Below are 12,589 nucleotides of genomic sequence, written 5' to 3'. Positions count from 1 at the left end.
ATCTGATGAAAATATATTAGAATTGTTCAAAAAGGAGGAGGGAGGAAGAAGGAAGAGAGAGAGAAACTGAACTTATTACAGTTCGGTTACCTAGCAGGAATATTTTGACTAGTGTCTTTTTTCGTGTGTGTGTGTGTGTATGTGTGTGTGTGTGTGTGTGTGTGTGTATGTGTGTGTGTTCATTTTTTAACAAATTATTATTAGGAATCCATGGTTTGCTGGCACTGAGAATTATAGGAACATCTGTGGGCCTCTGCCCTCATGTAATATTTAGTATTTGTTGACATAGAGTTTTCTATTTTATTTTTTTCTAATTATATCTTAGAATTTTTTTTGAAATTTTTATTGAATTTTTGTGTATTTCATACAGAAATCTTTATTTATTTTTATTTTATGTGTATGCATGTATTGCCTGCATGTAGGTAAGTGCACCTGTGTCATGCAATGTCGGCGGAAGACAGAAGAGGCTGTCAGATCCCCTGGGACTGGAGTTACGGACAATTGTGAGCTGCCATGTGGGTGCTGGGATTTGAACCGGGGTCGTCTGCAAGAACAACCAGTGTTCTTAACCGTTGAGCTATCTCTCCACCCCCCCATACAGAAATCTTAATCATCTTTATACCCCCTTCCCCATTGGTCCCCTCCCAGACCTCCCCCACTGGAATTCATACATTCTGTCATTTGTGTTAAGGCCTATCATATCAAGTTAGTACAAGTTCATCCACTGAGGTCTAGTCAGCCTATCTAGAGTCTCTCCCTTTAAGAATATCAACTCTTCCTCACCCAGCAGTAATCAGCTGCCAATAATTCTTCGACTAAGACTGGGGTCTGCTGTTCATTTCCATGGTTCTCTGCTGGGGTTTTGTCTGCTTGAGTTTGCATGGGCCATGTGCATGCTGACACTATTGCTGTAGCAATGTGAGCAGGGTCCCAGGAACCTGTAGGACTCTATTTCCATATGATCATGCACCTCCTCCCTGGGTCTTAAAATCTTTCCAAAAGCCCCCTCTTCTGCAAAGGTCCCTGAGCCCTGGGTGGGTGTATTTTAATATAGAAGTCCTGTCCAAGGACCCATACTCTGTAGACTCTTATTCTCTACATTTTGGCCATCTGTGACCTTTTGTGTTCCTGGTCCTCTGGTGCATGTGGGAGTTTCATTGATGAAAACTGAAAGATGCATTAGTGTTCTCTTCATCCCTTGTTCTATGTTCCATGAGCCTTAGGTCTAGAGGTTGCATTGTAGATGTGCCACTTAGGCTTGGGAAATTCGTAGACAATCTCTGTGTCTGACCATTTGTGGAACTCTGTAATAATCTCTGTTGAAAAAGAACCTTCTTTGATGGGTGGTGCCTGGGATACTTGTCTGTAAATATAAGGATCCATATTTTGCACATAGTAAGAAATTACATTTGTCTAGGAATGTGACAGCCTTGGGGTTTTCTCTAAGGGTCTATGACTTCTCCAGCCATGTGTATTTGGCTAGATTTACAGTACCACACATGAGTTTCCTCCCACTGAGTGGACTTTAAGTCCAGTTAGGTAGTTGCTGATTATTCCCAAGATAAAATTGCCACTACTGCAGCAATGTTGTTTGCCGTGCTGGTCATTGATGTGGTTATTAGACCTTGAAGTTGGGGTTGGACCATTGATTGATGTTCTCCCTTACCAGCTTTCAAAGTGCTTTCTTCATAACATTAAATAAATGTTATCCTTCAAGCTAGATGTGGTGGCTTATGCCTGAAATCTCAACTCTCAAGGAGGCTAAGGCTATGATTTGGGCTACCATCCTGGACTACAGAATGAGATCCTGTCTCAAAAAATATGTCCTTCAGTAGTTCAGTAGTATTTCAACATATAGATAATCCTTTATTAATTTAATTATCACTGGGTTGCGTATTTATATTTTTCTGGTTCTATCTATAATTATGTAAAACTCAAAGAATACTGCATTGTGTGCCCTGCAGAATTCTGGGCTGACCTGCAATGAGTCCTACTTTGCATCATTCCCTTCCCATGTACAGGAGGGATAATACTTTCATAATTATGCTATGTTGCCTGCAAGGGGATCTTTGCAGGTGGAATTAAGGTGACTGATTAGTTGACTGTGAGTTATTAAAAAGGGAGGTAATCTGGGTGACTCTAGCTCAGCCGCATGAGCTCCGTAAAAGCAGTTTTTGGAAGTAGTAGACTAGTGGAAGTCAAAGAGATTGAACAGGAGGGGCATTCTCTGTTGTAAATGAAGAAGATCACAGACAAGGACAGGACAGAGGGCTCTGGGCTTGGAGAGGGAACCCTGCCAACAGCTGTCAAATACCAGGGACTTCAGTCTTACAACATCAAGGGACAAAATTCTGAAAATAACCTCATGAAACATGGAAACCATTTCTTCCTCAGAGCCTCCAGATAAGAGCCCAGCCTCTGCTTGACATCCTGATTCTGCTTTGTGAGACCCTAATCATAAGACCAGTTGAGTTTACTGGATTTCTGCCCTATAGAAGTGTGAAACAATAAATGGCTATTGTTTTTAAATCATTTGTGTATAATAATTTGTTACATAGCAAGAGAAAATGAACGCATTTATAAGAAATTGTTTTTATACCTCTAATTCTTTCAGGATAGAATTGTAGATTCAGTTTTGCTAGAAAAAAAGATAAATCACATTTTAAGATTTTTCTCTCATATTGTTAATTTACCTTCTGTAAGCCTTATACTGATTTGTGTGCCTCCTCATGACCTGTGTGACTCCACCCTAGCAAGCATTAGATACTGCCATTCTTGTAGGTAAAACCAAAAACTACAAAAGAGGACTTTATTGCTACTAGTTTGGCCATTTTTTTCTTTATTTGGAGTTTAGGTGGCAAGTTTTCTTCAGGCGATTCACCTAATCTTATTTAGTTTTACTCTTGACATGGAGAAAATATTTTCCAATTTGAAGAATACTATTTTTCTGATATCATGTGTTCAAGGGAGAATATATCATGAACTTAGTTAAGAGGATGAGTACTTGTAAGAAATAGTTCTGCCATGACTCCTTGTGAAAACATGCCAGCTGCTCTACTGTGGGAGGTTGGAGGCTATGCATTTTAGTGATGAAGGCAGTATTGGTACTTAGACTTTTCTTAGGAAAAAGTTTAGTAGGTATGATTTGGTGTCACATCTGTGATTGTTTTAGGGATGTATTATATTTTATTGTGGATAATTGTAGCTTTGCCTTTTGTTGTTGAAGAAATAACACTGTTAATTCAAGGAGGAAAAGAATTTTCAGATTCTGAACTTTTTATTTGGAATATTTGCATAGACCTTATATTCCTAATCATTAAAATCCACTGGATTTAAGAATTGAGAATTAGGGATTTTTGATCTATATCATACTGCTTTGATTAGGATGAATAAAGAGAAGAAATTCAAGTTTCTTTTTCTGCAATTCTGTTTATTTCTGACAAAACGAAGTGGGAGAGAGAGAAGAGATGGCAGATGCCTTTTCTCAGAAAATAATTTTGATTGTTTTTTTCTTGAAGAGCTTGTTTTGGCCATTTCAGTTTCCGCATGTTGATATCATCCTAATAAGAGCAAGATTTTTTTTTTTTTTTTGAGGCAGGGTCTCACTATGCAGCACTGGCTGACCTGGAACTCACTTTGTAGATCAGGTTGACCTCAAACTCACAGAGTCCTGCCTGAGAGTGCTGGGATTAAAGACAAGTGCCACCATACCCGGCTGTATATGTAACACAGGTATACAGGTACATGCCCACATAAACACGTCTTATTTTAACAGAAAGAGAGAGAGAGAGAGAGAGAGAGAGAGAGAGAGATTGATAGGAGAATATATGGGCAATTCCCATATAAATGAGTAAGGATTTTAGGGGTGAAGGGGCTAAATCAAATGGTCAAATCCTATTTACTTAGAAAGCCTAGCTCTTCCTAAGTCAGGTAGAGATGTTATGGATGTCCACAGCATCCATAACAGTCTGTTCTACAGAAGCCTGATAGTGCCTCTAAAATTTGTTGTTGTTGTAAGCTCTGGGTAGGTATTAGAAATGCTGACTTGGCTTAGTGCTGAGAACATAGAACATGTAATTGTGATCCTAGAAGGCCCTGCCAGTGTAATTCAAGGATGTTGTAATATAATGAATAGAATGTAAACTTGACATTATAAAACCTAGATTCTGAACTGCACCCAAATCACATTAACTGTGTAACCACTAAAACCCAGTTTTACTTTCGTCCTTAGTTATTTGAATTTTAAATAGCAAAGCAATTTGGAAACCAAGGCTCCAATATTACTATTACTATTACTATTAGTAAAGACAGTTTTGTAACAACAATTTAGGAAAAACTATGGGTTGTAATTCCTGTGATTAAAAATCACTCCTTTGAGTTAGATAACAGGAGCAGAAGAATTTTGACAAGAAGGTTTGTGCAAGCTGGGTATACCTATAATCACAGCAATTCAGGAGCTGGGTAGGAAGATTACAGGTTCAAGACCGGCCTAAGAGAAAGATGCAGGGCGTCATCTGGGAAGCTTGGGAGCACAGAAGGAGGAATGGAGTGCCCCCACAGTAATAACCACTGGCCACATTAGCTTTTTATCTTGACTCCAGCATGCCCAGAACGGATAGATCCTGGCAAGAAAGCTGATGACTGGGAAGGTAGACATGAGCCTGTCTGGGGCCCTGTGGCTGTTCTCACTGTACTGCTGCTTAGGAAGAGTGCTGTTGAGCAAGGGAGATGGTTCAGTGGGTAAGAAAGCTTGCTGTTCAAGCATGAGGAACTGAGTTCAGGTCCCCAGCACCCAACCTAAAAAGCCAAGTGTGGCCTTATACATCTGTAACCCCAGTGCTGGGAGTAGGGTGCAGAGATAGTAGGTCAGTTGGGCTTTGCTGGAGGCCAGCCTAGCTGAAAAAACGGTGAGCACCAGGTTCAGTAAGAGACCTTGTTTCAAGGGAAGACATCAGAAAGGCATAGAAAGTGACACCAGACATCCTCCTCTGGCCTTCACATGCTTATTAGTAAGTGCCTGCACCTGCACACATGTACATAGAGAGAGAGGAGAGAGAGAGAGACTGCTTCCAGTATATGTTTAAGGTAGGACTCAAGAGAGAGAAGAGAGCAATAATAAAATCATCAGCCCACATTTGTTGGGTTCTTTCTTAAAATATTAAGTACTGCTGGGCCTGGTGAGTTGCACACTTGTAATTCTAGGACTTAGGAGGCTGAAGTAGGAGGTTGGCAAGTTCAAGGCCAGCCTAGACTATATGCAAGGCTGGGTGTGTATGCCTGTTAAATGCTATGCTATGCTATGTGCCTCTTACTGAGTCTCATTGAACCCATGCAAAGGTGGATGTGTATGTGTGTAACTGCTATGCTAAGTGCCTCTTACTGGATCTCACTGAATCTTACTGAATGTGCAGCAACTCTGTGAGGTCAGTCCTATAGTTACCTCCCTTTTATAGATAAAGGAGCTGAGGCTTGAGTTGTTAAATAATGACTCCAGATCACATAAGTACTAAATGGCAGTCACTTCTCAGTTCAGATTTATCCTCTACCAACTCCCATGTCTCTATGCTATGGTAAGTCCCTTATTCACGCACAGGCAGTAGAGGGCCTGAGTGAGTAATACCTGTGGTCATTTTAGTCTTTTAGTCTAGTTTCTTCCCACACTGTATTTTCTTAATAATGTGTTATTACATTCTTAATAATGTGTTTATTACTGGGCACATTCTCAAGTATTTCTGGCCTGTGTATATTTGGGTAATGTGTCAAGTTGATATAAAAGTTACCGAGTTTTTAAGCTTTTAGGTAGAATGAGATTTAGATCTTTTGATAGGGTTATCAATCACTTAATGTGAATATTTTCAATAAAGCCTGCTCTCCAGACTCCTCTGAAGGAAACTGTCTCCCATGTGCTATTAAAAATTGAGCCTCGTGACTACTGTCTGTGTATTTTTTTCTGTTAGAGTTAGAGGGTGCAGTCTATGACCTCATGTAGAAAATAGCCACCAAGGATCTATCCAGCATCATTTATAGTGCTTTAATTTTGGCAAGCCCACATTTTCAAAACAGATTAAATTTGTTTGATTTATTTTAGAAGTATATATTATAAAGCATTCAAAGGCAAATGAGAATTTGAATAGACGGCAGAGATGGACAGCTTTTAATGGCGCAGCTTTAGGAGGTAAGTATTCATCCTGGAAGCTTTGGTTATTGCATTTTCAGAGACATCTTCCCATTCTTTTCATTGTTACTTAAGAACATAATAGTTGGTATTTTCTTGCTCTCCAGTTGCGAAAATTGTTGTCTTTTTAAAAAAAAATTTTCAAGACAGAATACTGGAAAGCCACAGAGGGACTCTGCCGTTTTCTTCTACCCTTGAAGAGACTTAGAACTTAATGAGTAAACTTTTGCCTGACATTGTGAATGTTTTTTAGTTCTTATCTTTTCAGCCTTCTGTGGCGAATTCGTAAAAGGTTGAATGCGTGCATGGATCAAATGGATCATCTTAAAAGATTGCAGTTCCAAAAATATATCAGCAGGACTGGACAAGTTTTGACATAATGAGATTTCTATTTTAGCTTGACTTCTGGAACGCTGAAGAACTATAAACTGAGCTAGACAATGTCCTAGGATGGAAGTTCCTCTTCTAAAACCTTCTAATTGCATATAGGATTTTCTTCAGATTCTTTGAAAAGCTGTATGTAGTTGTCAATTTCCTAAAGAATAAGACTATTGATATTCACCAACTTATAATCTATGAAATGAGGTAGAAAGCAGCGGTGTGTATCCTATTGACAAACAAGTGGGATTAAAGACTCCAACGCCAGAGGCCAAGGCGAGAGCTGAAGGCAGTTGCTGACATGGCAGAAGCTGTGGATTCGTCGACTCAGCCTGTAACAGTGAAGAAAAAGAAAAGTCTGTCCATTGAGGAAAAGGTTGACATCATAAATGCTGTGGAAAGCGGCAAGAAAAAAGCAGAGATCGCAGCCGAATATGGAATAAAGAAAAACTCACTGTCTTCCATCATGAAGAATAAAGACAGAGTTCTCGAAGCCTTTGAATCTCTAAGATTTGATCCAAAGAGAAAAAGACTGAGGACAGCTTTTTATACTGATCTAGAAGAGGCATTAATGAGGTGGTATCGTATTGCACAGTGCCTAAATGTTCCAGTTAATGGTCCTATGTTGCGTCTGAAAGCTAATGATTTTGCCCAGAAACTGGGACATAATGATTTTAAGTGCAGTAATGGTTGGCTGGATCGTTTTAAGTCCAGGTATGGTTTAGTGTTCAGAGCACAGCCTGTCGAAACTACAGGTGTATCCATAGACCCTTCAACTGTCTGGTACCAAAATGTGCTTCCTTATTATTTAAATGATTATCAACCTAAAAATGTTTTTAATATAAAAGAAACTGGACTGCTTTATCGAATGTTACCTACGAATACATTTGCATTTAAAGGAGAAACATGTTCAGTTGGAAAGTTGTACAAAGACAGGATAACTCTGGCAGTTGGTACAAACATGGACGGCTCGGAGAAACTTCCTTTGCTTGTCATTGGGAAAAACCAAACTCCGCATTGTTTCAGAGGTATAAAATCACTGCCTGTGCATTATGAAGCCCATAGAATGGCATGGATGACCTCAGCTATATTTGAACAGTGGATGCAGAAGCTTGATGAGAAATTTCAAGCCCAGCAACGGAGAGTGGTGATCTTTGTTGATTCTTTTCCTGCACATCCAGAGGTAAAGAACCTCAAGTCCATTGAGTTAGCCTTCTTTCCATCATGTTTATCTTCCAGATGTGTAGCCATGAAACAAGGTGTTATTAAAAGCCTTAAAATCAAGTATCGGCAATGTCTTATCAAGAAATTTTTAAGTTCTGTTGAAAACAGCAAAGAATTTACCTTTTCACTTCTGGATGCGGTTGACACATTGCATCTCTGTTGGAGGGCTGTAACTCCAGAGACTATTGTTAAAAGCTTTGAAGAAGCAGGATTCAAGTCTCCAACGGGAGAAAACGACACTACAGATGCAGAGAGAGCTGCTGCTCCTGACTTGGTTGGCCGTGCTCCTGGGGCAGGAATGGAGTTCCCTGAAGGCTTGTCCATAGAGGAGTATGCAGCCCTGGACGATGACTTACAGACTTGTGAAGCTGCACCGAACGATGACTTGGAGCAGACTGAAGAAGGTAAGCCAGATGAAACTGGATTTTATACTTCTGATGAAGAGGAGGACAGTGGAGCTCTAGAAGTGGACCTTCCTTTACCATCAAAAAGTGAAGCAACCATGGCTTTAGTTACTCTTAAAAAATTTCTTAGAGGTCAAGATCTAAATGATGAGCTCCATAATTCTTTAGCAGACCTTGAAAACTTTATTAACTCCTTATCCACTAAATAGTTATTTACGGTACACCATCTGAATAGTAGTAACTTTTCCCAGGGTATTTTATTATGTAAGGTATGTAAAAAAAGATGCCACTTCAACATGAAAAGAGAAAAACTAGTATTTGGTTTAGTTGCAAAAACCCTTGGTCTGAATAATAAAGTTCCTAATAAATAATGAGTAAGTCCATAAAAATGCAGAATTCTACTTAGCATTTGGGAGAGGAGAATTGTGTTTCAGAGGCTTTGTACTGAAAATGTGGTCTGTATGTTAACTCTTCAGCAGGCTGATTGACACATGGAATTGCTGATTGCTCTCTTGTTTTTTAACTTAGATCATGTTCTAAGATAGTTTAGTTTATTTATCTGCCTATTCTAAGAAACAAAATATAGCTTAAATATTTAATTTTGTAGTCATACACACACAGACACACACACAGACACACACGTATTCTAACTAGACCTTTTCTTTTCTTTTTTGCGGTTTTTTTGAGACAGAGTCTTACTACATAGCCCAGAGTAGCCTCAAACTCATGGCAATCCTCCTGTCTCAGCCTCTCAAATGCTGGAATTATAGGTATAGGCCTATGCATGAGTCTAATTAAATTCTTAACTATCAAAGTAATTCAAATTTCTTTCTTATAACTAGCTATTCTTCCTAATAAAAATTTTTTAAAATACTGAAAATACATTTTAACTTGCCTGTATATACACCAAGATAATGAAAAAGATAACTCTTAGTACTTTCAAGCTATTTATTTATAAAGTCAAATGAAAAACTATTAGCCCATCAGGGGTTTTGTCATGTATCACAAGAAGATTTGGGTTCCTCTATGTGTAACTCTGTGTTTAGCAGAAAAATACTTGGCTGAAACATTTATTAAACTCATATTTATCTTTTACTTAGTAGGATTAACTCTTGACTGAATGTGAAGATACACGTGTAGTTACCAAAAAGGAAAAATGTCCTCTTATGTTTCTAATTTTAACAGCTCAAGCTTTAATCTATAGTTACCTTTGTTCTTGATTTTATTATATTTTATTTTTCAGGAAAAACAAAGCTACCTTTTCAGCACGTTTTGATACTTAGGTGTCCTCTCCAATTTGTTAAAGTTGTGGAAGTTCTATCTCTAGATTGTTTTATAATTCTATAGGACATTATTTAATCACCACCAGTGCTTCAGGGTTTTCCACCTTTCAGTTTTAAATAGTATGCTTATTTAACTTATTACACCTAATTTATGCCCCTTTGAAACATTTTATAAAATATAAAGCATACTGATCTTTTATTATAAATTATTAATCGCCAAAACATGGTACACATAGAGGAAAATGTTTAGAGAGCATTTTTATTTTCTATTGCTGATTTGTTGTGCTTTGGGGATTTAGTAATAAACTTAAAATGCATTAACATTTTAGAAGTTTCTTTTAGAATGAAACATGGATTGTTTAATTAAAAGCATTTCATAATTTGATATAAAATTTTAATTTGGTTCACTCATGGACCTAAAGGGCTCTTTTTAAGAGCCCCACTTGTCTTCTCAAAGAGGAAAGATTTACAATTTGTCTGGTATAAAATAAATGTGACTTTATTTTCATTGTGCTTGCCTTATAACTTCTTACTGCTTCAACAGTACTTTGCTTCTTTACCAAGAACAAATCTTATGTTGAATTTGGCACATTGGCTTGCTGCAGAAAGGTCAAGTTTCAGTTAGGGCAGTGAGCAAGCAAGGTGTGTGGGTTTCATATTGCATGCCTGACTCCCCATTAAGACCTGAGCTCTAGTGTCAAGCCTACTTTTCCTTGTATTTGTTCGAAAGGGGAGGCAAGGAAGTAAATGGCCTTGAAGGAAAGGAGTCCAAACATTTCCCTGGTCTAATTGGGCTCCAGCTCCCCAAGGATAGGCAGAGAGTTAGGCAGAACCACATCTGTTTTCAGGCTCACAGTACAGTGGTGATCTGGGTTGAGGGGTGGAGGTCTCTAGTGCAAAGAGTTCCCTGAACCAAACTCAGCACACAGCACAGCATAAGTCAGCTCAGCTAGAGATCTACCCCCATTGCTCAGAAAGGACCGCCCAGGTTTAGGGCTATTGTGTACACAAGTATCAGAAAAGGTTTGATTCAATGGACTAAATTAAAATGAACTCTAGTTGTTTTCTCATTTGTCTGAATCTTTTTCTCCATATAATGAGATTGATATTACTTTTGTACTTATATTGAGGATGAATGAAAATTTTCCATGTAAATGTATATGTAGTAAACTCTCCACATGTCCCACCTATACGGGACAGCTGAAAAGGTGCTTCCATGTGCCTGCTTCCAAATGTGCCTAAATATTATACTGTTGTATATCAATCAATGACTTTTTTCCTTGGTGTTAAAGATTTAACTCAAGGCTTTCTACATGCTAAGCACACACTCTGCCATTGTACTGTGCCTCTGGAACAATGACAACTTTGTTGACAATCTTCTATGCAATAAATAGGAAAACAAACATTTTTAGAAATTTAGTTTTCAGCTTGTTAAAATCTAAAGGGGCATGCCTATTTCAGAAAAATGTTGATCAGATTCAGTTATTAGCAAGGACATTAAAGTTTATGAAACATACACCTTGATAGAGATATATTTCCTATCTTCAAATAAATGTTTTTATTTCCTTTTCACTCTATTTTGACTCTTTCCTCTCTTTTCTTTTCACAAAGACCAGATACTTGAAAGAATGGGCAATGGTTAATGGTGTCCTGTAAAGGTTGTTAGAGGATTTGAGAATTCAGAGTTCACTGGGAAGGGAATCCTGAATTTGCCTGCTGGGTGCTCGCCTTCCTTGTCCCCTTTTTTGCTGCCTGTTGTTTTTCCTTTCAAATATGTGACTGTTCTAGCTTTTTCCATACAAGAAAAGCTACACTAGAATGAGTCCACAAAGAATTAAACTCCAGTGTGGGTGGGTAGGTATGTGTGTGTTCCCATGGGTGCACATGTGTGCAAATGTCTGTAGAGGCCAGAGAATAGCCTTGGTTATCAGTCCTCAGATGCTCAGATGCTCAGATACCATTCACCTTGTTTTTTCAGGAAAAAGTTTCTCATTGGCCTGGAACTAGTTGATTAGGCCTGACTGGCTGGCCAGAGAGCCTCAGGAATCTGCCTCTCTCTGCCCCCAGCACTGGGATCATGAGCATGTTCCATGACACATACTTTTTTTCATGGGTTCTAGGGCTCAAACTCAAGTCCTCATGCTTGCAGTTAAGCACTTTACACATGCCCCAGGATTAAACTCTTGAAGGAAAAAAAATCAAGCAAACAAACATGCCGATATTGGGGGAAAATATAGATAGCCGTCTTAATAATTGTGTAATAGAGAAGATTTTTTGAAAAATATGATAACTCAAGAAGAAAACTTGAGTCTATACTAATGGTTAATGAAAGTATGAAACTTTTTAAATTACTTAAAGTCAAAGAACAAAACAGTGGGACTGTTTTGGTTAGCTCTTTATTGCTGTGGTAAAACACTGACCAAAACCACCTTGGGGAGAAAAGGGCTTATTTCAGTTTACAGTATGATCCTTCATCAACTAAAGCCAGGACAGGAAATTAAGCAGGAACCTGGAAACAGAAACTGAAGCAGGGACCCTGGGGAAAGGCTGCTTGGCTTACTGGTTTGCTCCTCTGGCCCGTGCTCACCCTGCTTTCTTACAACCCAGGACCACCTGCCCAGGGTGGCACCACCCACTTTGGGCTGGGTCTTCCCACATTACTCAGCAATCAAGAAAATGTCTCCCACATATGCCCACAGGCCAATGCAGTAGAGGAAATTTCCCCAATTGAGGTTCCCTCTTCCCTGGTGTATCCAGTTGACAACGGAAGCTATCCATCCAATATAGGGATGTCTTTTTCCTTTTCTTACGCCATTTTTATTATTATTTTTGGCCTGTTCTGTTAGATAAGAATGATAGTACAAAATATAGACAAAGGCATAGGAAAATGGATGCCCTTTGCTGAAAGGTAAAGTGCTCATGAATTGCTATGCTCTTCTGTTACTGTAAGTAACTGACAACGTATTATGTGCCTACCCATCTCCAGACGTTTGTACACATGTTACCTCATATGATCTCAGAATCTAATTCCAGCTCTTACCATCTCCATTTTACTGATGGAAAACATAAGTATATTTAGCTGCAGCTAATAATGACTGCTATTCAAACCCAGAAAAATCTGACTT

General features: G+C 38.7%; 1 protein-coding gene across 1 annotated transcript; it reads left to right on the top strand.

Annotated features, from left to right (window-relative positions):
* Nucleotides 1–6,810: 6,810 nt before the first annotated feature.
* Nucleotides 6,811–8,473, top strand: Tigd4 (tigger transposable element derived 4). The gene has a single exon (XM_008854262.2). It carries the CDS (start codon nt 6,855–6,857, stop codon nt 8,388–8,390), a length of 1,536 nt encoding a protein of 511 aa, XP_008852484.1. The 5' UTR covers nt 6,811–6,854; the 3' UTR covers nt 8,391–8,473.
* The last annotated feature ends 4,116 nt before the right edge of the window (nt 8,474–12,589 follow it).

Source organism: Nannospalax galili, unplaced genomic scaffold (assembly GCF_000622305.1).
Source record: "Nannospalax galili isolate Female #2095 unplaced genomic scaffold, S.galili_v1.0 scaffold305, whole genome shotgun sequence".
Taxonomy (NCBI): Eukaryota; Metazoa; Chordata; class Mammalia; order Rodentia; family Spalacidae; genus Nannospalax; species Nannospalax galili.
This window is presented reverse-complemented; position numbering and strand designations above follow the sequence as displayed.

Coding starts and splice junctions, on each gene's coding strand:
- Tigd4 (XM_008854262.2), top strand. CDS start 6,855: ATGGCAGAAGCTGTGGATTCGTCGACTCAGCCTGTAACAGTGAAGAAA.